This window comes from Quercus robur, chromosome 9 (genome assembly GCF_932294415.1).
Source record: "Quercus robur chromosome 9, dhQueRobu3.1, whole genome shotgun sequence".
Taxonomy (NCBI): Eukaryota; Viridiplantae; Streptophyta; class Magnoliopsida; order Fagales; family Fagaceae; genus Quercus; species Quercus robur.
Window position 1 is genome coordinate 33,736,344 of NC_065542.1, and position 27,162 is coordinate 33,763,505.

A 27,162-nucleotide genomic window follows, 5' to 3' on the forward strand; every position below is an offset into this window, starting at 1 on the left:
CCAAGGAGTTCTGGTGGAAATGGGGGATCAAGAGAGAATTGCTTGGGGATCCCCAAAAGTTTTTTCCTTTCTTGCTCCAGAAGGGCACTGACGTCTACCAGTGTTAGGTGCTGGGGGTTGGTTCTCCCTCCCACTGCTGACCCTTCTTCTAGTTGAGTTCTGTCTTGGTTACCCACAGGGGGAACATTGTCTCTGATTTCCTATGTCCTGCCTTCTTTGAGAAGGCGAACTTCTTGCTCCAAATCCTTCAACTTCACTGTCATTCAAGCCATGGGGTCTGGCTCCTGCCTTGCGTGCCTTTGTTCTGACACAACCTCCTGCTCCATCAGGGGTACCTCGCCCCTCTGTCTGGAAGCTACTCTGTTTTCTCCCACGGGCTCAGAGGCCACAAGTGGCATATTAGTACCTTTGCTGTTCCTTTGTCTTGAAGGCATGCTCTGTGAAGAGATTGCTTCTTCCCTCTTCTTTACCTAGTCCCCAGCGGAGTCGCCAAAATGTGAGAATGCTTTTTTTTTTTTAGCACACAGGCCCAAGGATCCCGGGCCAAATAATTATAGTTTGGTGGACTAGACTTTGATTCACCACAGCTAAAGGGCTGTTTAAGAACCAAGTGGTGCACAGGGCATGCTTCCTACAATACACATAAACTAGGAAACGAGGATATTTGTATTGAACGACAAATAAAACAGCAAAAGGAATACAAAGCAATGGTTAGGGATCCTCAAATTAATAAGAAATACTTCATTAAATTTTCTTTATTATGATTACAGTGTGCTCACTAAGACGTGATACAAGATTCAAGTAAGCTCAAAAATTACAGACTTAGATGGCTATTCGAGCCTCCAAGACTTGCAAAGTTTGAATCTTTTTGAATCCAAGTATGTGCTATAGTGGCTGTTTCTAAGACACCTGGAGATAGTTTACTAATTTCTTTGAGTTTTTCTCCACAGAACTTTCTCAATGATTCTGTTGTAATTTTTTATTGCTTTCTTCACACTTATTCCTCTCCTTTGCCGACTGCCTTCCCCCCTTTTTATACTGTTATTCTAGAGTCCCGGGGAACTATTGATTCCCCTGTTTTGCCCCCTAGGTACCAGAGCCCGTTTTGTGCCCATCGCCCAGAAGGTTGAGCTTTCCTTGTTTCTCATTTTTTTTCTTCCTTTTGGTGTTGTTTCTTCAAAAGCCCATGGCTGACTATCCATTTCAGAGTGCACTTGTTTCTAATGTCACATTCCTTATGGTTCAGCTTTTGGCCGTCCTTCCTCTTTATCTTTTTTCCCAAGTGAGTAGAATCCCACTCTGTTGGTTCGAAAGTTTTTTGCTGCTACTTCCCTTTTTATAGCTCTTTATTCTAATTCCCCGAGGTACCGTTCATTTGCGTTGTGAGAGGTCACTCTAGACTTTCTTCTTTTTCTTGCTGGATCTCTGGTACCTGAGAAGGACGTATCTACCCTCTATTTCTTGTGTTCTTTTGGCTTTCCTTTGAACTGTCTTAATCCTGTCTTGGCTGTGCTATACGCCTTGGCAATCCCGACTCAGCTTTTTTACGCTGGTTCTTCTCCAATCTTCTGATCTGGGCCTCTTTTCTTTTTCTTCTTTCTTTTCTTATAGGCTTTAGGGCTTGTCTTTCTTTATGGTTTTTGGGCTTCAAGCCGTTTGGGCTTACCACCTCTTTTCATTTTCTATGGCCCCTTATGTTATTTCTTTGGGCTTGGGTGCTGTGATTTTTTTGGACCTCAACACCCATAAACAAATAGTTTTTTAGAATAAAAACATTGCTGGCTATAGTCTGAATCCTGTAAGCTCGATAGATTGAGACAGGTGTCGAGTTTTAATGAATCTCGACAAATCGAGCTTCTGTCGAGGAGGTATCGAGACCTGCAGATTGCACTTTTCTTTAGTAATCTTCATGTCTTTAATGTAACTACTTGTAATGATCATCTTGAACATACTTAGATTTACTCAAATACAAGTAAAGTACATTTTGTCAAATGATATGCCAATTACATAAAAATATGTCCCTTACAATTTTTATGCCAACCATCAATTATCTACGTACATTTTTGGCTAGCTGTTAATTATTATTTTATTTTTAATTGAGTCTAATATTTTTATGGCCAACTATTAACTATATACGTACGTTTTTATGGCCATTTAATTTTTTAAGAAATGTGTATAATATTTTTATTCTCAACCATCCACTTACGGTATTTAGCAGCAGCAACAACAACAACAAAAAAGAAGAAGAAAAAAAAAACTACACACGTTGTGTGACATATAGTTAGGTTTTATTACATAGTTTGCAAGTAGTACAGTTTGTTTATACACGGATACAATTGGGGGGGAGGGGAAGACTATTGACTCTGTCTCTAGCTTTTGGAACCCTCTTTTAACAGGAAAATGACTTGATCTAGTTTTTTCGTGCATTGAATTTATTAGGATATGAATCTATATCGAACATTTGTCACGTGTGACTTGTATATATCTGTTAGGTTCTAAAGTTTAGGATTTTATGTATTTAGAACTCTAATATGTATTGTTGGCAAACCATGATCAAAACAATGTGTTTAGAAGTGTTTAAAACTAGCTCAAAGTTGTGCATCTATGTAAAGTTGGAATCGAGTTAAAGCAGGAAAGGATTGTGCCTTTCGGCCTGGCTCGATCGATCGAAAGACAGGCTCGATCGATCGAAACTCGGGCAGAATGCTTTTCTGCAGATTCGTCCAACTTAGCCCTAGTTGTTCTAAAATGTTTTTAGGGTTTCTTATTTGTCCTAAGTATAAAAGGCAAACCCTAGCCACGTTTTAGTGTTGCTCATATTTGCGGTTTGTGTAAATCTCTTGTGAGATCTAGAAAAGCTTTCCTTTACACAAACTTAGGATTTTCAAGGAAAAGATTTATCTACGCCTTGATGATCAATTCAGTTGCTGCCATTAAAGCTTAAAGAAAACACAAGCGGGTGTGCTTGTATCTGGTGGTAAATCCAAGAAAGAAGGAATCCGTGGATTCGGAGCTTGCACGTGGTCGTGTCAGTAAGTTCTACTGGTTGGTAGCAATAAGAAGTCGAGTGTGGGGGCTTGTAAGTCTTATTATATGAACTTCGATTCTTTCAGGATAGTGGATTCAAGTTTACCTTGAGGATAGCTAGGTCAAATCCTCCCCAGGTTTTTACCGGTTTGGTTTCCTGGGTGATCATATCATTGTCTTATTTATTTTTCGCTGCTTTGCATGATCTTTTATATTGTGATAATCTAGACTTGTTAATTTGACTAAGTAATCACTTGGCTAATTACCTAGGTTTAATCAATTGTTCAAGGGGTCTAAAAACTGACAATATCACAACTAGTTTACTGCACAAAAACACTATACCCAATTCTTATCCCTAAACATTTAATCATTGATGCATAATGCCCCTCTAAAATTTTGAATCCCTTCACAGTGATATTGTTTTTTAATCCTAATGATACTACACCCTCTGTTGCCATCAAGTACTACTAGTCAAAAGAATTTTCACGTTATTTGACTCGAATGAAGCATATTTATCTACCAAGTTGTGAATTAATTACTAATAATGTATGCATTTTAACTGTTTGTTTGACTTTAGTTTTTACTTTATTTTTTTCCCATCATTGTTTTAGACTTTTAAGTATTTTGTTTGTTTTTTTAATTTTTATTGCGTGGATAATGACCTGTGTCTTTAGAATTTGCTGCTCCGTGAATCTTGCTGTCTAAGTCAAACAAGTAAATTAGTACACTAATCGATCTGTTGAAAACGATTTCTTATTTTGTGACACGCGTTAGAATATAAATCTTAGCATTTTTTTTTTCTTTGTTTTTGGCAACTTCACTTGAAAGTTGAAACCGAATTTTTAAAATTATGAGACACAAATAGATGCTTAGATCACCCTGACTTCAAGTAGATGTATAATCTCTTACACAACATGAGTCATTGAGATATGTGGAATTTTCACACTGAGAGCGAGTGAATTCTGCATGAGATACCTACTCTTACTTTGTAGGAGAGGTAGATAAAAATTTTCTTTTGTATTTCACTTTATTTTATGCTCCACCTAAAAAAAATCAAACAAATTACATATATATTTGGTGAAATATAAATTGAAACATTAAAAATCAAGGCCTACTTGATATTGGGATAATTTACAAGGAAGTCAATTTCGTACCGTACCAACCAGTACAACTGGTATATACCGTACCGACTAGTGCACCGGTACAAATACCTCCCTTGTTTCATATCGAAAAAAATACCGGTCGTACCGACGAAATCTGGCTATTTCGGCCAGTTAGTGGATACCGGACCGGTACCTTTTCTCACACCACACTAAACTTCTATCCCTCTTTGCCTCCTCTTTATCACACCGGTGACAACGAAATACCGATTGGTGGTGAGGAGAGGCGTCAGTGATTCATGCACTGGAAATCAGTTTGAAGTGAAGAAAAAAATAGACTTAAAAGAGTTAGACTAATGTGAATCGTGTGATACTGAGAGAGAGAGAGAGAGAGAGATCTGTAACTAATGGGGAAGAAATGAAATAAAAAGTGAAGACTGAAGACAAAATTAATTTGAAAGAGGAAGAGGTAATGTGTGGTTGTAAAGAGATAGCGTGTGAAGCTATGATGTGTTGGAACTTAGAAATAGGAATGATAGGTTGGCAGGCAACTAGCTTTAGGCGTGCAACAGTAGAATAAAATAAATGTGGGACAAGAGAAGAGAAAAATAGAATAAAAAAAGTGTTGGGCTTTTTTCTTTCTTTTCTACACATACTCAATATCTGGAATGGCAATGTGGCTCTAAATGTTAGTTTGGTAGACATGATTCTTGTTGTACTGACAATATCATTAACCGTTTTCCCTCTTCTTCTTTTTTGTGTGTGTATATATATATAATATATAAAATAACAGTAAATCCGAAACGGTATACCGGTATTGACCGGTATCCAAAATATATCGTACCGGTGGCCAAACAGATACAACCTCTGGTACGGTATTAACTTCTTTGATAATTTATCTTAAAGGAATAAAACCATTACAAAATTGGGAGCTTTAGGCCTAGGTCTCAAGCGTTATGCATGCTACTCCTTGGAGTTCAAAACGTTGAATTTCATATTGCTACCCGTTTTCCACTATAGTTTTAATTCTTGTTAAAACATTTTTGGTGGGGTAGGTTAGGAAGCTGGAATTGCTGATAACAATACTGGTCTTCGTAATGGCTGCATGTTTCTCTGGAGAAATGGGTTATGTAAAGCCTCTAGCAGTTGCTGTGCTAAAGGGAATGTTTATACCCAAGCTCAGTGGCCAAGGAGCCACCGGGGGTGCCATAGCACTTTTGGGTCATGCCGTACATTATTTACTACTTCATTAAATATATATCATTTCATTATTTCATAATAACTATTTATTTTCTTCCTTCTAATAATTAATTTGTGTTATACACTTATACCTTATTATTTATTCCATTTCTTTTGATCAATAGGCACAATCTCTTTCTCCACTCGGCTCTTGTGCTATCTAGGAAAATACCAAATTCTGTCCATGGTATCAATGTAAGAACCTAGTGCTTACAAATTGCCCCTTTTAATTTTATTTAAAATTCAATTTAGTATATAACTTTTGATTTATTCAATTTACTCCAATAACATCCATTCGTTTTCAATGTAGTCCTTACGTTAGGCTGGTAGCCAGTTAAATGTCCCAAAACAATGTAATTTTGGAATTTTTTTTTTTTTAATTTCTAAATCAATCGACATCGTTTTTAAGACACCTAACAGCACTGTCGAACGAAATTAGATGGAAAGACTACATTGAATCAAAGTATAAATTTTTTTACTAGTATGAATATTTCAGAAGTTACAAGATTGAATTGAATTTTAGACAAATTAGAAGATGTAATCTGTAATTTAATAAAAAAAAACAAATTATATACAAATGAGCTCCAAACTCCAGTAATTATCATAATCATAAATGGTAAAACTAGTTTAATTTATTAAATTGTAAAGGACAGATAAATGCTTTCTTTATTTTCCAAAATAATTGCTTTTTGCTAATGTGTCAAAATGCTTGTGTTCTGCCTTGTCGTGCTATATCACAAGATGCATGTCGATATTTCCTAATAGAGAGCGGATTCGCATTGTTTGTTGCATTTCTAATTAATGTTGCAATTGTCTCTGTATCGGGCACCGTTTGCTCAGCCAATAACATCTCAAATGAGACTGCAAATCAATGCAATGATCTTAACCTCAACTCAACCTCTTTCCTTCTCAAGGTTCAAATTTATATATATGAAATTATTTTACATTAGAATAATGGTTAAATAATTAAATTCAACCATTTTTTTTTAATTTAAACTTTTGGGACAAATAGTAGTCTATCAATTTGAATGCAATTAGAATGTTTATGCACAAGGTCAAACATAATTTTTTTTTTTTTTTATAATTTTATTGATTTATGTGTGTAGAATGTATTGGGTCGGTCAAGCTCAACCATTTATGCCATTGCATTACTAGCCTCAAGGCAAAGCTCCACCATCACAGGCACTTATGCAAGGCAATTCATCATGCAGGTCTTGAAAATTAAACATACAACATGCACACACAAACATATATGTTTATATCATGTGAAGCTACCCTAATTAATTGGGATTAAATTTTAATTAATTTAAGGATGGTGTGGCTTTTATAGGGTTTCTTGGATCTTAATATGAAAAAATGGATTAGAAACCTAATGACAAGGTGTATTGCCATTACACCTAGTCTTATTGTTTCCATTATTGGAGGATCTAAAGGTACAGCCCAACTTATCATCATCTCATCGGTTTGTAACTTGTGATCTCTGTTTGTTTGTTTTTTTTTAACATTGATACCTATATTCAAACATAGGATAAAAATTTAATGGGCTTTTGCTTTGCAGATGATACTTTCATTTGAGCTTCCATTTGCTTTAATCCACCTCCTAAAATTCAGTAGCAGTGCCACCAACATGGGACCACACAAGAATTCAATATATATACGTTGTTTACTTACTTTTGTTTCTTTTTTCTACTTTGGGTGGAGCTTGTGTCCAGTAGCCAGTGCCACTGGACACATTGTGATGCGGACACGTGTCCATATCCTAACGTGTCCAGTGGCAACTAGCCATTGGACATAAGCCAGTCCCTTTCTACTTTTGCTTTTAGATGACTAATTGAGGTACAATCATTATAGTGGGTCTTGACTAGGGTGATAGGCTGAATTTATAAAGCTCATAAGTGCAATTCATACGTATATTTTAGATTCGTCAATTAAATTCAATTATATGACTACATTGCTCAATATAGTATAAACAAAATTAATGACAATTAAATTTAACTAGATGGTTTATTAATCAATACAGTGACATGATTGAATTTAATTGAAAAACATAATTTAAAACATCTAGGTAACCATATCTAAGTTTAAAAGAATAAAATTAGATGGCCAAAGCAAGCAAAGCATTAAAGAAAACAACTACATTTTTGTTTCTCTTACACACAAAAGAAGAAAGAAAGAAAGAGTAAGGCAAACGTCCTTCTATTATCTAAGCATCGAACAATTATGCCTGTAGGTTATTGTGATCTCGTGGATCCTAGGGAAGGGAATCGTTGGCATCAACATCTACTACCTGAGCACAGGCTTTGTCGGTTGGCTACTTCACAACAATTTACCAAAGGTTGCAAATGTGTACGTTGGCCTCCTAGTGTTTCCCTTAATGCTCATCTATATCTTAGCAGTCATCTATCTTACCTTCTGAAAAGACACTATTGTAACATTTGTTGAGCCTGTAAAGCATGTCCACCCAGTAGCCCAAAACAACGTGGAACACGAGCTAGGCAATTCTTGTGTGGTGGACGAGTTGGATCACATTCCTTACAGAGAAGATCTGCTGATATCCCACTACCAGAGTGAAGGGTTTTTTTCTAGATCAAATGCAACAACAGCCAAGCCAAGGTATATTGTTAGTGGTAGGGAGCTCCAAGTTAAATGTGACTTGAACTTTCTTCGAGTTCATCTAAGGCTTTCCTTCTATGGAAATTGTATGTAATTTCGAACCACCTATTGTAGTTTCCATTATTCAATTGTAAGTTTATGTTGAACCTTTTAGTTTGCCTTTAAAGAAATTCGAATTTTCATAATAGCTATTTAGTCTCATGATAAATCATTGATAAACTTAAGTCTCCTTGTGATATAGGAGAATGAGGAGAGAAAATGGGAGAAATTTTAGAGGTTTGATTTCAATAAGTCAGTCAACAAAATTAAAAAAGGAAATATTTGGTTTGTTAGTTGGTGAAATCCCAATACTGATCTGAATATTCTGTTTCCCAACCCTCTCCTCAAGTTAAAGCATGAATATCAAACTTGTAATCAAGGTGACAAAATTGATCTTTGCGAAGAGGCTTAGTGCAAAAGCCAGCAATACGAGAAGTTCATATTAATCTAGCTTTAATCTTTTCATAAATAAGGTGGCAATCCAATTCAATATGTTCAGTTTGCTAGCAGATGATAATGAGACTAACAAGAATATGGAGTACTACTTTGTTGTCACAATAAAGTCTCATATGGCCATTATGGTTGATGCCAAGGTCCCTGAGAAGCTATTGAAGCAAAATGAGTTCACATGTGGAGGTCATGACATAATATTCGGCTTAAGCAGAGGAGTGAGAGACACTAGTTTACTTCTTGAACTTCCAAGAGATGGGGCTGTTACCCAAAAAACTCCAATAGTTGTGACAAATTTACCAAGTAGTTGGACAAGTACCTAATCAACCAGATCTATTTCAAACACTAATTTGATAGTACTTTGCTTTGGGAAAAAATAATTCCTATTTCGAATTTAAGCTTTCTTGACTGATCCATTTAACCCTTTTCCGCCATTTTCGCTTCTAGCACATAAATGGATCACCAAAAGTAATTGAATCATAAAATTAAGAACTTGTATAATGTTCTCTCTCTCTCTCTCTCTCTCTCTCTCTCTCTCTCTCTCTCTCTCTCTCTCTCTCTCTCTCTCTCTCTCTCTCTCTCTCATTTTTAATTTTTTTTTTAAAACCTGACCTAGAGCTAGAATCATATACAAGTTAAAGCATTGGATGATTGAGAGTAGGTTGTGCATTCCCTAAAGAGATTTTTTTTTTTTTTTTTTTTTTGAGAAAGAGTACATGAATATTATTAAGAAATAGGAATATCAGCGTGATACACTGCAAGGGTTTGGAATGGAACATCCTCCATCCAAACAAAAAAACCAGTGATATGACATGCATATCTAGTTAGGTTGTGAGCAACAGAATTTCCATTTCTACCAACATGCAAATAACTGATACAAGTAAAAAAGTTGGTGCTTCTTTGGCATCTCTAATTAGAAGACCAAATGGAGCAAGAGAGGGTGAACCATCTTGTAGGATTATTTGGACAATGGTCAAGGTGGAGTTGGTTGTTTCCTTGGCTGGGTAGCTCAGAACTCCAGTAGGGAATCAATAGCTCGCTGCTGAACTTGATCGATTGGAAAGCCTGTAGGAGTTAGTCGGATTGCATTGTGCCTAAACCAGATTGTCCATACCGTTATAGCAAAGAGCTCCGCATTGCATTCCCTGAAGAGTTGAACATGACATTTGACAGTAGATAACTGCTGTATAGAAAATTTGAAATGCACGATTGACTCCTAAATTTTACATTTTACCCCTTGAACTATAGCTCTCCCCCACCCCCCCCCCCCCTCCCCAAAAAAAAAAAAAAAAGGAATTATAAGCATTTACTACTTAATCCCCTACCTTTTGTTTTGAAATTAAGTTTAACAAAATTTAGCATTAAAAGACCAATTTACCTTATATTGTCTATGTTTTAGAGGGAAGGGTAGATTGGTCTTTTAATGCTAGATTCCGTTAGATTTAACTAATAATGAGACACGTGTTACATGAGTTTTAGTTTAGAGAGTGAAATCATGCATTCTTGTAATTTAGGGGATAAGTGTAAAATGAAATATAATTAATGGTGAAAAAGTGTAATTCTTATAGTTTACAACAAAAATGATTGTGATATATCTTCGTAAGATGTTTTATTATCTGTGTGCCCTGTAATTCTTGCTTATTTCTTTTATTTTAGAATTTTATTTGAACTTTTTACTAGGAGACATAAAACTTCAATATTTGGATTTTTCACTCAAGAATTCATGCCTAACCTCACATCAGAACAAAATCAAAGAGCTTGCTCATGTGAACTACTTTGGCATTTGCTCATAAAAGCATGTAATGTGATACTCTTTGTTACATCTTCCAATATTGTGTCATCTACTATATTTTATTTTAACTAATCGCAAACTCACGTGATGTGCGAAAAAATTAGATGATTTAATTTGTTTTTTTGTTTAGTGAAAAATGAAAATAATAGATGATATTTATAAGTGTTAGTCTCAATCCTTTTTTAAAATGACGTGATTATTTTCTAACAAAGTTTTTGATACAATATATTAGATTTTCTAAATTAATCTATAGATATTTGTTATTTGAAAGTGTTTTAGATTTTATGAATTTTTTTCAGGAAATATAATGCATTGTGCATTCAATTATTATATAAAGTAAGATATTTTGTAAATAATGTAATGTGTGGTTAGAATTTGTTATTTGAAAGTGTTTTAAATTTTATACATTTTTTTTAGATAATATAATGCATTTTACATTCAATTATTATAAAAAGTGAGATATTTTGTAAATAATGTAATGTGTGGTTAGAACTTGTATAATGTTCTCTCTCTCTCTCTCTCTCTCTCTCTCTCTCTCTCTCTCTCTCTCTCTCCTTTTTTTTCTTTTTAATTTTTTTTAAAAAAAAAAACCTGACCTAGAGCTAGAACCATATACAAGTCAAAGCATTGGATGATTGAGAGTAGGTTGTGCATTCCCTAAAGAGTTGAACATGACATTTGAAGTAGGTAACTATTGTATTGAAAATTTGAAATGCATGATTGACTCCTAAATTTTACATTTTACCCTTTGAACTATGACCCCCCCCCCCCCCTCCAAAAAAAAGCTATAACCATCTACTACTTAATCCCCTGCCTTTTGTTTTGAAATTAAGTTTAACAAAATTTAGCATTAAAAGAACAATTTACCCTCTATTGTTTGTGTTTTAGAGTGAAGGGTAAATTGGTCTTTTAATGCTACATTCCATTATATTTAACTGATAATGAGACACGTGTTACATGAGTTTTAGTTTAGAGAGTTAAATTGTGTATTATTGTAGTTTAGGGGATAAGTATAAAATGAGATATAATTAATGGTGAAAAAGTGTAATTCTTATAGTTTACAACAAAAATGATTGTGATACGTCTTTCATTAGTTGTTTTATTATCTGTGTGCCCTATAATTCTTGCTTATTTCTTTTATTTTATTTGAACTTTTTACTAGGAGACATAAAACTTCAATATTTGGATTTTTCACTCAAGAATTCATGCCTAACCTCACATTAGAACAAAATCAATGACCTTGCTGATGTGAACTACTTTGGCATTTGCTCATAAAAGCATGTAATGTGATACTCTTTGATACGTCTTCCAATATTGTTTCATCTACTATATTTTATTTTAGCTAATCCCAGGCCCACATGATGTGCAGAAAAATTAGATGATTTTTTTTTTTTTTTTTTTGTCAAGTGAAAAATAAAAATAATAGATGATATTTATAAATGTTAGTCACAACCCTTTCTTAAAATGGTGTGATTATTTTCTAACAAAGTATTTGATACACTATATTAGATTTTCTAAATTAATCTATCTATATTTGTTATTAGTATTATGCCCATGCGATGCACGACTTAATCAAGAATCATGTGTAAATTAATGAAAAAAAATATTTTAATTAAAATTAAATCATATACTATGTAGTAAAAGTTGGGCTTAAAAGTCGTGGTTTCACCAAATTATGTTTTACTCTATTTTTTTAATAAATAAAGTTACCTTTTACTTTAAGTTATATAATGAATGCATATTGTGTAAGATTAGATTTTTCTAAAAAAAAAAAAATTAAATCATATATAAGTCCAAAATTAATTTAATCAAATATGGTAAATAACTATGCAACTGATGTAAAAACGAGATGCCTAAAAAAATATAAAGGGAGTTTGCATAATTAAAGCGCATATTTATATTAAAAACCTTGAATTTAATAATTTAAAAAAATAATTGAAAGCATATTTAAATGGTTTATGGATAATTTATAAAGTTAATGGGTTATTGGATAGTATATGATGCTCTTTTGTGTGTGTCTGTGTGAGTAGGTGATTGGTGAGTTTTGATCTAATGAATTTTGCTATGAAATGGGTTAATTGGGTGGTCATGTCTTTGGAAAACTTTTTCTGTTTGCTAAATATTGTTGGTCACCTGCTCTATCCAAATAAAGATTTTTTTTAGTTATTTTACCAAAAAATAATAGTAATAAAGATTTTTTTTGTTTATGATTTATAATTACTTCTTTTACTATCTAATTTAGATTGTATTAGTGTTTATTTATTTATTAGTAGGAGGGTGTCATGTCAAGTCAAGTCTATTTTGCTTGATGTGTTATGACTTTCTGGACTAATATATTAGTAGTGTGATTGAAGATGAGAATCAAGTGCTGTAATGAGGTACAGGAATATACCAAGGTTCTAAGTAAATGAGTGATCAGAGAGAGGACAATATGCCCAAGTAGTGGCCTAGAATTTGACAAGAACTTTTAAAGAGAAAATATCTATGTGCAGCAGGTAGGAACAGCTAAGTTACCCATTGAGTTAATCTAGTGATTTTCAGGTTCATATGATCTAATGTTCTGAGTTTAAGTCTTTTAACCGACACTTTAAATCATCCCAAAACAAAACTTTCTTGTAATTACCCTGATGTGAGTATGGTATTAAAAGACTACCTCAAAGAATCTTATACACCCATGTTTATAAGTAAAAAATTAAAAAAAAAAAAAAAAAAAGTTTAACAGCCAAATAATCAACTGATCATTCAGGCGGTCTTACAACGCTTGATTATTACAACCACCTCAAATAGAGGAAAAAAAAATTTATTTGTCCCTGAATTATTGCAAGCAGCAAAGTGAGGTAAACTCATTCATTCCAAAAATGAAATTAAGCTTGTTTAGAGTTTAGACTCAGGCTTATTAATAAAATAAGGTAAATTTATGGGTTTTTAAAAGTTATCTTGAATTTAAAGTCACCCCATAAGTTTTTTTTTTTTTTTGTAAATATTTTTTTATGTTGTTTATTAAATCCTCATTATAACTTATTTTAGTTATTAACTATATTGTGGTTTTGTGACTGGGAGCTTGGAAAACATTTTCTTTTTCTTTGTATTGATGGTTGTTTCGTACTTATTTGTAAGTAATCACTTATTGAATCTTTTGCATAAATTGCTCACTAATCACTTTTTGAGAAATTTATTGAGACTAATACCCAATTGATATGCTTAACTAAAATCAGTCATTTTGAGTGTGTTTTAATTGCTAATGTGGCACTTGGTAGTAATACTAGTGATATTGTGTCATTCAGCTACTAACTCTGTTGTTTAGTACACTAATCCATTGTGTGTTTCTAAATTCGTAGGATGGTGATGGTCATGGTGATTCTGTAGTGGATATCCAGTGTCCTGGTGCTCAGCGCTTATCATTTGATAATACGCAGTAGGCGATACTTTGGGCACCTATTTTGGAATAGTTACTATGACATTTTGATTTTTATAATAAAGTTTCAAACTTTGATATATATATATATATATATATACACATCATAGTTGGAAATTTTATTATAACATTCTAGACAATTAGAATGTATTCTTTTGTGCAAGACATTGTACATAGTTGTTTAAAATGTATTATTTTGTTCATAACATTCTAGACACTTGGGATGTATTATCTTGTGTATAAAATTCTTGACATTTGGGATGTAATTATTGATATGGTATAATTAAATATATTTAGTTTCTTGGTTTAATGTGGTATTGTATTTGCTATTGGAAAATATGAATTGTGATTCATTACAGTTGCTATAAAATAGGTATTGGAAAATATGAATTTTAGGTACATTACAGGTGCTAAATTTTTTTTAAAAAAAAGGACCTATACCAGTGCTTTTGAAAGCGCTGGCATAGGCCTTTTAAATTATATTCATTCAAGACCTATACCAGCGCTTTTGAGAACGCTAGAATATGTGCTGCCTATGCCAACGTTTTCAAAAGTGCTGGTATAGGTTTTTAAAATTATATTAATTCAAGACCTATACTAGCGCTTTTGAGAACGCTGGAATAAGTGATGCCTATGCCAGCGCTTTCAAAAGTGCTGGTATAAGGCATATGCCTTTCCCGGCACTTTTGAAAAGCGCTGATACAGTTTCGGTGACCCTATACCGACTGTCACTACACAACAATTTGAAGCGCCAGGAAAAAAAACTTCGGGATAGGAATTTTGACTCTATCCTAACGCTTTCTTGGGCTATCCTAGCGGCTTTGAAAACACTAAGATAGCCCCTTTTTTTGTAGTGATTGTTTAATTTTAATAAATACGTTTTTTTAGCACATATTAAGTTATAAAATGTTTAACATATATATTGAATTGTATTTACATTGCTATTTGAGACTATTATGCATACTATGAATATAATTGATATATACATCAAAGTCACACACACCAAAAAATAATCCCTCAAGTGGCTAAGTAGTAGTAGAGCCAGAGGTCAAAACCGCCACACATAGCCAACAACAAACCCGCTCCACCTAACTCCAAATCCTGACTCCATCCCTATACAAAAAAAAAAAAAAAAAAAAAAAAAAAAGATTTTTTTTTTTTTTTGGTCCCTCCAAATATAAATTTCTGGATCCGCCATTAATCAAATACAGTATTGAGCTTCCGCAACATCAGCATCAAAAACCTTGCCATCAAAAATTGAGCAAATGTTAAAAAAAAAAAAAACTGCAAGTTAATTTTTTGTTTGATAAAAATTTTATGTTATTCATCGGCTTTCCATGTGGCTCATAGTGAGGACTACTACAATCTACAAGTTGTTCTTCCATCACCTGATATATTTTTATGTGAGCACTTTGAACTATATTGATTATAGTATCTTATATTTTAAACTATTTTTTTTAGTTAACTCGCGTGCAATGCATAGCTATTAGCAAAATTATTCTATATCTTCGTTTCTGTCAATAGAGTCAACGATTCCTAGCTAGTATTGATAGTTTATATAGAGCTTTCACATATATATATATATTGTTTAAGTCATTATATTTGCAGATGACGGTAATATTAGGCGGGATGGTACCTTATAATAGAAAATGTGCTTGGGGCGGGTTTACGGAAAATCGGTTAACCTGCATTTATATATATTTCATATAATTCTTAACTATTTCAAAAACGAGAATAACTCAAAGATACATATTTAAAAAAATTGACAACGTGTTATAATATGGGATGTTACTATTTTTTTTAAAAGAGTTTCAACCTATGGCGTCTATTCCTGATGATAACTCTTTATCATCAGATCAAGACATCAATCAGTTTTTATTACTATATGGCAAGCTTGTAGTAGTATTTAATTAGTTCTCATTTCGATCCACCATTCATATCATTTTTTTTTATTTTTTACATACTACTAACAATCTTTCATATCAATAAGATTCAAATTTTTAGTCAACTTTTCTGTGTCTGTACTCTATAGACTTTCACGAGCTCAAACGTGCACTTTATAAAAGTAAAAATAAAAATCTAGCCAAGGAGTGAAAAAATCATTCTTAGATAAATATCTTTTTGTTTTGTTTATTCTTAGATAGTAGAATACTCCTACACAGAAGGATGTGACAAATTTATAATTATTTCTCTACCCAAAAAAATAAAAAAAATTGAAGAAAGTGACGTGCATGCGCATGTTCATCTTTGGCGATGAGGATGGTGACAAGTTGGAGTTAGTTTAGAGAGTGACTGCTACGCCGTCCAGAATTGCCAAAGATGATGCTTGCATGCACATGCACTATAATTAAAGGAGCTCCATTGGAGACTCTCACTTGTAGTAGTTAAATCAAAGTCGAAAGAGAGAAACAGACACAGAAAAAAAATGAGAATCCAACAGCAACAGCAACAAGTAACTGATGTAGTACCATCATTAACATGGGGTGGAGATAGCCACCGTGTAGCAGCCATTAATCTGGAGGAAAGCCCTAATAGTTCTGACAAACATGATCATGAGGACTCTCAGGTCTCTCTCATTTGACCCTCTTTTATTTCTTTCTTAATTAGCTGCATATTTTCTATCTTTAAATTGCTTAGTTCTATATGTTTGGATAAATTATCTTGTTAGAATCAAGATTTGCGTATAATATATATGATGTTCCAGAAACCTAGGTGGAAAAAGTTCCTATCATTTGTAGGTCCTGGATTTCTTATCTCCATGGCTTATATTGACCCAGGCAGCTGTGAGTCTCTCTCTCTATCTCACTATGCGTTTGTGTGAATGTGTGTATTTTACGAAGTAATATCATTTTTACCATGTCGCAGTGGAAACTGATCTGCAAACTGGAGCAAATTACACATTTGAGGTAAATCAAATAGGAAAAAAAATGGAACTTTTTATAGGTTTAATTACTTTCAAATACTTTCTAAGAAATTATTTTTACTTGTTTTTGAAGTTTTAATTTTATTACTTCTTGTTAAAAAGAGAGGAGATATAGATTGTTAAGATTAATATAATTTCAAATAATAATGTATTTTTTGGTGCATTCACACATGAAATTTTCTTTTTTCCATTTGTTACTTTTAGTTTCAATTGTTGTTAAAGCAACTAAACTTTTGCAATAATGTCATATTTCAAATGAACTATTTCTTATATAAATTCATTTTTTAGATGAATGATTTATAAATGAATTTAAGTATATGAATAATACTACAGACACAAACTATTTTACAACATTTTTAAAAATTGATGTTATGGCCAACCTCTTACTGACCTTCATTTCATCGTATAGGCCTAGTGCTCACTATTAACATTACTTTTTTATTTGTCAATAATCACTCACCATATTAACAGTTTGTAAAATAGTTTGTATCTCTATCATTACTTTTAAGTACATCCCCCCCCCCCCAATTAATATATGACAATGAATTAATACTTTGACATAAATACAAAATTTTGTTAGGATGAAACATTTAAAAGAAAAGTATTTCATTTTTTATCAAAGAAGAATGACTCATGGCACAAATTTAAAGTACAGTAACTTAATTAGGTTCATTCTTTATTAAAGTATACTTTTGGCCTTTAAAGTTTGAGATTGTTTTCAATTTAGTCATTTTTGTTTTAAATTTTCATTCGACTCTTCATTTTAATTCAATTTTCATATTGCCCTCTAAGTTTCAAAATTTTCATTCAAAATGACAATTTTGAAACATAAATGACTAAAATGAAAACAACCCAAAACTTTAAGCACAAAATATGTACTAAAGTATAAAGGGCCAAAATAATTTGAAATTAGTTTAGGATGCATTTGGGAAGCGCGTTTTGCGCTTCCCACGTTTGCGTTTTCACTTTTTTTTTTTTTTTTTTAAGTCGTGATTTTTTACTTTTCTTTAGTGCACACCTATGGGTCCCATGCACTATTCATGGAACCCACAAACTTCACTTTTTAGCAACTTTTTCATTAAAAATGGGTCCCACGACACTATTCACACATTTAAAAATTATTTTGCTACAGTGTTTTCAGTTTTTAGTTTTCAATTTTTAGTTTTCTACAAAATAAGCTATATCCAAACGGACCCTTACAAGAGAAATGTTAATCATGGTAGTGCTATTTTCTATTTTCAGCAACTATGGATTTACCTTATTGGGTTTACCTTTACACTCATAATTCAATCGCTAGCTGCAAATCTTGGTGTAAGCACTGGTAAGATGCACAGCAAACCAATTCTAGACCAAAATATAGCCAATTGATAAAAGTTAATATCATTTCTGCCGCAATTTTTTTTTCTACTAGTAACTAATCAAGCTAAGTATTTGTTTGCATATCTCTACAGGCAAACACCTTTCAGAATTATGTAAGTTAGAGTACCCAAAATATGTGAAGTATTTCCTATGGTTGCTTGCCGAATTTGCTGTCATATCCGCTGATATACCCGAAGGTAAAAGAATAAAATTTACTAAAAAAAAAAAAAAAAAAAAGGAAGAAGATATCTTACATTCATGCGTTTACTAGCGTTATCATTCTTGAATTTTCATCCATGTCTTCTTGTTAACATTCAAATTAAGGGAAAAATTACACATCAAATAAACAAGCAACAAGACAATATAGATCATGTTATCAATAAACTTTTTTAATTTTCCTATTCATGGCAGTGGTTGGAACAGCCTTTGCACTAAATATATTATTCCACATCCCAGTTTGGACTGGAGTTCTCATCACTGGTTTAAGCACTCTCTTACTTCTTGGCCTGCAGAGATATGGGGTAATTTATTCATTAATTATTTAAAGTTTCTGGTGGCATAATTTAAGAATCTTTTCCGCTTAATTAATTATTAAAGAAATTTGGGTGTTTATTTTTTATTTTTTGGTTGAAAAGGAAATGCATTAAAAGAAATTAACTAGAGAACAACAAAAGGTTCATGATAACATTGAAAAAGAACTAACCATTTAATTTAAGTATGAATCAAAAACACCTAACAAGTTGATTGGCACCCATATACCTAGCTAACTCATCAGCACACCTATTTATTAGCTGCATGAAAGCAATGGCTAATACAAACTTGGGGAAGCTGGAAAACCAAAATTATGCAGTCATCCACAATAGAGGAAGATATTAGAGTAATTAGAATTAGCTATCAAATCAACAATAGCTTTACATCTAAGTCTATCTCTACAGCTATTAAATGGAGGTTTTGGCACATGAGAAGTCCATCACGCAATGCACACAACTCATCTAAGAAACTGGCAGTTGTTTCTAGAGAATCCACCAATTATCACTGAATCATCACGAATAATCCATACTACGGTGTTTAATTTTTATACTCTATTATATGTTCACATTACTTTGTGTAATATTTTTGTTCCAATTATCAATTATCAACGAGCGTTTATGTCTTGCCGTCATTATTATTATTTTTTTAATTGAGTATAATATTCTTATGACCAACTATCTACCAGTTACGTTTTTTGGCCATTTAAATTTTTAAGAAATTTATATAATATATTTATGATCAACTATCTACTTACGCCAGCCAAAAAAAAAAAAAAAAAACTACGTGAGTTGTGTGATAGATAGTTAGATATATTTTATCACATAGTTTGTAACTAGTAAGTAATCGGATTCAACAAATAAAAAAATTCTTCTCCTCGCTCTCGTAGGAGCTTTTCCTCTCGCCAAGGGCGAGTTCTTTTCTTTCCACTGAGGCGCTGGTCGTTGGCAGTGGACCTCACCACCCTTATTTCTATCCAACCCCAACAAACCCATCCCACTCCCCACTCAGCTCGTCTTCAACCTCGCTCATAAACCGCTACAGGGGTGGACCCGGACAGCCTTGACCGAAGTTAATCGGTGGTGGGTCCAACTTTTTGACTAAAAAAAACACTAAAATACACAGGCCCCTGGGGTGTGTCACAGTTTTCTTCAGCCGTATCTCTCCCTGGCAAGTCTTCAAGACAGAAGCTAACGGACAAGGGTACGTTACTCACCTTCTACCCACTACCCCACACTCCCCTTCACACTACCCCCACTCCCTCTTTGTATACCCCTGTAACGCTCTTTTCCCCCATGGATTCCGAGGTCATCGAGAGAGTTCAAAGTATCTCACTCACTGAGGTAGAGGGCAAGACGATTGCTCTGAATCCCAGCCGCAGAACACAGACACTGGACGACTGTTCTCTCAGCCTTGTTGGTCGCTTTCTTACGACGAGAGACGTCAACCATAGGGCGGCGAAGAACCTGCTACGCTCCGCATGGAAACTCGGTAACGATCTCCGGATTGTTGATGTTGGTGAGGGACTATACTTATTCCGTTTTAAGCTTGAAAGCCAACTCCAGTGGGTGCAGGACAGCAGCCCTTGGAGTTTCGATAATCACCTTCTGGTGATGCGGAGATGGAAAATCGGTATAGCGGCGCACAACATGGTTTTCACGCATGTCCCACTATGGGTCCAAGTCTGGGGTTTACCCTTCGATCTCATGACTGAAGAAACTTTTAGGGACATCAGGTCAGAACTTGGGACCATGCTTATGGTGAAGAGCAAGCCGATTGAGTCTGATCAAGCAAGGTTCCTACAAATCCGTATCAACATTCCCCTCAACCAACCGCTCCGGCGGGAAAGCCCGGTCACTAACCCAGAAGGTGACAGATTTGCGGTGGCTTTCAAATATGAAAGATTGGTGGGCCTTTGTTATACATGCAGACACTTGGGCCATGAAAAGAAAAACTGCACCTTGCATGACCCCAGCCCAGAACAACAACCCAACCCATAACCCATATGGTGAGTAGATGAAGGCCGGTGCAAGACGTCATGGGGACCCCACTGATGCCAAGATGACCAATTCACCACACCAACAAGATGACTCAGCAAATGAACCAGTGCCAACTAGGCAATCAGCACAATCTCGGGGCTCAGCCGTAGCTAATACATCACGGGTCCCATCGCTGACTTTGGAACCTGTGTACCCACTTGGAAAGGTGAACTTTACACATTCACTTATCCAAAACACTCACATCAATTTATCTATTATACACACTATTTTCTTTAAATGGTCATTATATATATATATATATATATATATTTTCAACAACCTTACTAGTCAAACCCACTTCTCACTTTTCTTTTCTGAATACTATTCTCTCTCTCTCTCTCTCTCTCTCTCTCTCTCAGTGAATTTTCTTTCTTTTTCTTCTTTCTCTCATCTTTCTTCACCAGTCAAGTTTTCTTCTTTCGCCCATTTCTTCATCAGAAAACTCCATTAACAAACCAGAAAACTCCATAAACAAACCAAAAATCTTCACTTCAACACATACCCATATCAATCTAAGTCCATTTGGGTTGATCTGGCGATGGTAGCAAGGCAGATGCGATGACGGCAGTAGCAAGGTAGATCCGGCAGCATGTCAATCCAAGTTTTTGTTGGATTTTTCTTATGGGTTTTCCATTGGATTTAGTTTTTATTGATTTTTGTTTGAATTTGGAATGGGTTTTTCGGCAGGTTTGGGTTGCGGTGGTGATAATTGGGTTGTGCTGAGTTGGTGGTTGGAAAATTGTCTTCTTCTTCTTTGCTGACTTGCTGTGATCATTGGGAAAGAGAGGGCATTTGTGAAAAAGTGTTGCGCGTTCAGTTTTCTCTCCAGTCTTTTCCTCCCAATTATGGAGGATCAAAAATGTGGGCTTGGGAGAGAAAACTTTTTCCAAGGTTTTCCTTCCTCCCCATTTTCCTTCACCAACCAAACAGTGGAAAACATCATTTTCCACCCTATTTTCCTCCCTTTTATTTTCCATCCTTCCTGTTTTCACCCCAACCAAACACAGTGTAAAAGTTCGGCAGTGGATTTTTATTTCAAAAAAATGCATGGTCTCAACCTGAGTTAATTTCTTAGAGTTCAAAAAGTTGAATTTCGTTTCCCTTTTCATTTTCCAGTATCTACATTAATTTTAAGAAAATGTTAAAGGTATTACAAATTTAATTACATAAAATTTACAAACTAATGTAATAATGAATCTGATTCGTCAAATTCAACCCCCTATTAAATGAATATTTGATTTTTTTTTTTTTTTTTTTGAAATTAGTGACATAGCAGTTTGTAAGCTCCATATTGTAAAATTGTAGCATGACTATTAGTTTTAATGTTGAAAAAATTTTGTGAGTGGGCAGGTTAGGAAGCTGGGATGCTGATATCAGTGCTAATATTGGCAATGGCTGCATGTTTCTTTGGGGAAATGAATTACGTAAAGTATTAGTTTTAATGTTAAAAAAATTTTGTGAGTGGCCAGGTTAGGAAGCTGGAGATGCTGATATCAGTGCCAATATTGGCAATGGCTGCATGTTTCTATGGGGAAATGAATTACGTAAAGTATTAGTTTTAATGTTAAAAAAATTTTGTGAGTGGGCAGGTTAGGAAGCTGGAGATGCTGATATCAGTGCTAATATTGGCAATGGCTGCATGTTTCTTTGGGGAAATGAATTACGTAAAGCCTCCAGCTGCTGCTGTGATAAAGGGATTGTTTGTACCCAAGCTCAGTGGCCAAGGAGCCATTGGAAATGCCATAGCCCTTTTGGGTTCCGTTATCATGCCGTACATGATTTACTGCTTCATTAAATATCCTTGCTCATTATTTCATAACTATTTCTTTTCTTCTTTCTAATTGTTTGTGTGTTAATATTATTCATTCCATTTCTTTCTCATCAATAGGCACAATCTCTTTCTTCACTCGGCTCTTGTCCTATCCAGAAGAGTACCACGTTCTGTCAATGCCATCAATGTAAGAAACTAGTGCTTTCATGCATATTCCCAGCCATTAAGACTTAATGAAAATGTTAAAGCTGCTTGCACTTTCACTGCCAAAGGCAGTGAAAGTTTACAAATTTATGTGATAATAAATGTGATCGATGCCACATTAACAATAAAATGAATAAATTTATTAAATTTTTTTTCATTGAGTGTTTAAAAGTTGACATAGCAGTTTGTATAGTTGTGCTTGTATTATTACGAGGAAGCATTGCCTAACTATGAAAAAAACCAAAACAACACCTCATGTAAAACCAAAAATACACCATATTAACTCAAAAAAACAGAAAAAGAAACTGACACATGGTAAAAAGAGAAATGTAATGTCAAAATATTTTCACAATAAATCTTATGTGACAAGCTAATATTGGTGAATTAAAAAATAATGTCAATGATGGATCTAAATTACAACCAGTAATAGTTTTTCACCAAAGATTTGTTGTGAAAATGTTGTAAATATATCATTACTCCAGTAAAAAAAACAAAAAAAACAATACGCTCCCTCACACGAAAAAAAAAAAAAAAAAAAATTAAAAAACATATCACCTTTTGCTTTCATGGTGACAAATGTTGAAAAAAAAAAGTTATATATTTATCATAAACAAAAATTCACAACAATTTCATTATATTTTCAAATTAATTTATAATTTCACACATGGGCCGATTATAATATGTACCCACTATAATCTGTAATTTAATTTTTTATAATAGCCATTTATGAAATGATAGTCTAATTTGAGAATGTTGTGAAAACAATTTTTGTTGGATCCCACCTTTCATTATTCTCTCATTCACAACAACTTTTACTTATCCTTTTTTTTGTTTTGGGTTGGGGGGGGGGGGGGGGGGTCTCAAAGCATTTTAATTAGAAAGTCCCATATTTTACACAAAATCATTTTTTTTTTAATTACATAATATCTTTGTAGGTTACTAAAACCCTTAAGCCACCATTATCCTTTTTCTCTTCCATCTATTAGCTTTTTCAAAGTTTCAAATTCTGGTTGTTTGCTATAACCCCAAATTGATGAATGTTTTATTTTGCATGTATATTGCTATACTATATATGAACACTTTTAGATTTATTTATTTTCTAAATTTATTTTAAGGAATCAAATTAGATTTTAAATTTTATATATTTAGACTAATCTCCTAGCTTGATTGTTAGAAACTATTAATTGATTATTTTTGTTTCTTTATTTTAATGATATATAATATATACTTGTACTTTTACATTTATACTAGATTTTGTATGATAATTACATTAGTTTAACATTGTTTATTTATTTTGTTATTAATATTGATTAATTTTTTAGATTATTTTTTCTTTTAATTTTGTCCCCCTTGAATTGAAATCTTGGTTTTACCGTCGATTATCACTCTTAAGAAAAAGACAAAAAAAATTATAAAATTGTGCTTTAATAATTACATAAATTTGGATACCGTATTTATTGTGGTTGGAGAAATTTTTTTAAAAAAAAATAGTACTCATAAACCATATAAACATAGTTTATAAAACTATAATTTATTTAATTGCAGAAGAGTCAAATAATGTCTTTATTCTAAAACAGTTGCTTTTTGCTAATTTGTCAAATGCTTGTGTCTGCCTCATTTTGTAATACTGCAGGATGCATGTCAATTTTACTTGATAGAAAGTGGAATCGCACTGGTTGTCGCATTTTTAATCAATATTGCAATCATCTCTGTATCGGGTACCATTTGTTCAGCCAACAATATGTCAGATGATATTGCAAATCAATGCAATAATCTTAACCTTGACTCGGCCCCTTTCCTTCTAAAGGTTCAAATTTATAGATGAAGTTATTTCATATTAAAATAATGGTTAGATGATAAAATTTATCATTTTTTTCAATTGAAGATTTTGTGTAAATAATAGTTTATCAAAATGAATCCAAGTAAATGTATAAGCACAAAGTCTAACAAAAGCTTTTTAAAATTGTTTTATGTGTGTAGAATGTGTTGGGTCGGTCAAGCTCAACCATATATGGCATTGCATTACTAGCCTCAGGGCAAAGCTCCAGCATCACAAGCACTTATTCAGGGCAATTCATCATGCAGGTCTGAAAATATAAGTATATATATATATATATACACACAACTATACATACATAATGTGATACTACCCTGATTAATTGGGATTGAATTTTAATTAATATAAGGATGGTTTTTAGGGTTTCTTGGACCTTAAGATGAGACCATGGATTAGAAACCTGATGACAAGGAGCATTGCTATTGCACCTAGTCTTATTGTTTCCATTATTGGAGGATCTAAAGGTGCAGCCAAACTTATCATCATCTCAACGGTTTGTAACTTGTGAACTATGTCTTTTTTTAATGTTGATACCTATATTCAAACATAGTATAACAATTTAATGGGTTTTGCAGATGGTACTTGCATTTGAGGTTCCATTTGCTCTAATCCCTCTCCTTAAATTCAGTTACAGTAACCCCAAGATGGGACCACACAAGAATTCAATCTACGTAAGTTGTTTTTGTACTTCTGTTCTTTTAAATGAGGTCAGCTGGTACAGTTAGCCTTGAATTCAATTGACTAGGGCGATAGACTGGTTTTATAAAGCCTATAAATGCAATTCATACATATAAGTCTAGCATTAGATATTATATCTTAAATTAATCAATTAAATTTGATCTAATGACTACATTACTTAATATAGCATAAACAGTATTCTTTTCTTTTGGCAAAAATTAAATTCAATTATATATCTTATTGATCGATGCAGACACATGATTGAATTTAATTGAAAAAACTAATATGCTTGCAGATTATGGTGATCGCGTGGACCCTAGGCGTGGCATTGACTGGCTTTAACATGTACTTCCTGATTACAGCCTTTATGGGTTGGCTAATTCACAACAAATTACCCAAGATTGCAAATGTGTTTGTTGGGATCATAGTGTTTCCCCTAATACTAGTTTACGTCTTAGCAATCTTGTACCTTACCTTTCGAAAAGACACTGTTGTAACATTTACTGAGCCCATAACACTTGACCAACCAATGGCCCAAAACAACATGGAACAAGGGCTTAGCAATTCTTATAAGGTGGTCGAGGCTGATCACATTCCTTACAGTGAGAATTTGGTTGATATCCCACCACCAGAGTAAGGGGTTTTTCTACATCAAATTCAAATGCAACAAGTGCCAAGGTGTTTCATTAGTGGGAGGGAGCTCCCAAGTTAAATGAGACATGAACTTTCTTCAACTTCATCTAAGGCTTTCTTCTTATGTAAGTGTAATTGAGCTGCCTATGGTAGTTTCCACTGCACCTTTGTAAATTTATGTTAAACTTCTAAGTTTGTCATTAAAATGATAATTATTGAACGACATTAAAATTTTCATACTAGTTATTTAGTCTCATTTATATTAATAAATATCTAAAAACTAAAGCATAAGATTTATTGTTTCTATACTCCTGTTAAGCCACATCACCATTGCATTTAGGCCCATTCGGTCCACTGCAATCCATTCCAATCCATTCAATCCACTTCGGTTCATTTTGGTCCACTTTGGTCATTATGGTCCATTCAGTACATTTCTCTCTCTTAGAATAGAAGAGACTAGAGAGTGTCTCTGTAAATTATAAAGTCCAGCTGTAGAGTTAAAGATTGACCTTAAATCAACTAACCAATTACCCAAATGCCAAATTAATTAATTAATCCAAATTACATGCAAATCCAATTAAGGCACAATCAAATCACCAAACTAAATTAACTAACTGCAAGATAAAAATAATATAGACCAAATTGACTGCTGAAAAAAAAAATAGAAATCAAATTGACTATATATAACCCCAAAATATATTAACCAAAATAATGTAAATAAGGTTAAATTATTATTTCAAACCTTCATCATGAATGAACAACAATCAATGATGTCAATTTAATCCCTAAAATTTTATAAATGATTCAAAGTTACTTTTGTCCCAATTTGTGCCTAAATTAATTGCTAAATCAAACAAATCATGCCTCTTCTAAACTGCATGATTTCGTATTCGTAAATATAAAAATTAGCCATACATCAAATAACTAGATTCATAAAACAATTTCAAGAAAATTAGTTTCTAAAAAGGAAGGATAGAGTTGACACTAAAGTTTTAGACTGTTTTGCAACTTCAAGAACAAAATTAACTTAATAGTTCAAGAGTACAATGGAAATATAACTCTATAAGGTTGAATTTAATCAACCATCTTGTTAGCTTTATTCCATGCCAAATTTGCTTGTATTTCAGCAATTAGTAACCCTATATTTAGGTGAGATTTTTGTAAGGGTAGTGAGTGAGATAGTGTGAAGAAATGCTCAAGAGTGTGCAAAAAAAACAGAGACTCGCGACTAGATCTCACGGGTGACTTGCGTCTACAAGCCGCCAAAAGCTACACACGAGCCAGGCAAGCCAGAAGTTGAAGCGTCATGCTAACTGGAGCACTACAGGACAAAATAGGACAACTGGTCGTTCAGTTATCTCGTGGCTGGATCTCGCGACTCAATCAAGCCGCGAGGCCAAGCCACGAGCCAGGCCTATTTTGAAAAACTTGACTCTTCACATTCCATTGTCACTCAAGTATAAATACCCCTTATACCCATGAAAGAATGAGAGCTTCCAGAGAGAATTTTGAAAG

At 33.5% G+C, this 27,162-nt stretch overlaps 2 protein-coding genes and 1 pseudogene across 2 annotated transcripts; all 3 read left to right on the plus strand.

The window, feature by feature from the left end:
• Positions 1 to 2,964: 2,964 nt before the first annotated feature.
• LOC126698154 (metal transporter Nramp5-like) lies at positions 2,965 to 7,937 on the plus strand (annotated as a pseudogene).
• An 8,104-nt stretch (positions 7,938 to 16,041) lies between these two features.
• Positions 16,042 to 25,884, plus strand: LOC126698149 (metal transporter Nramp5-like). Its single transcript, XM_050395167.1, has 13 exons — positions 16,042 to 16,241; positions 16,380 to 16,458; positions 16,541 to 16,581; positions 17,841 to 17,919; positions 18,050 to 18,154; positions 18,369 to 18,478; positions 22,114 to 22,295; positions 22,413 to 22,482; positions 24,133 to 24,306; positions 24,480 to 24,584; positions 24,698 to 24,829; positions 24,912 to 25,007; positions 25,310 to 25,884. The coding sequence occupies exons 1-13, from the start codon at positions 16,101 to 16,103 to the stop codon at positions 25,649 to 25,651; spliced, it is 1,656 nt and encodes a 551-aa protein (XP_050251124.1). The 5' UTR covers positions 16,042 to 16,100; the 3' UTR covers positions 25,652 to 25,884.
• On the plus strand, positions 18,502 to 21,600 carry LOC126698152 (uncharacterized protein At4g02000-like). Its single transcript, XM_050395170.1, has one exon. It carries the CDS (start codon positions 19,781 to 19,783, stop codon positions 20,483 to 20,485), a length of 705 nt encoding a protein of 234 aa, XP_050251127.1. The 5' UTR covers positions 18,502 to 19,780; the 3' UTR covers positions 20,486 to 21,600.
• Positions 25,885 to 27,162: the final 1,278 nt, after the last annotated feature.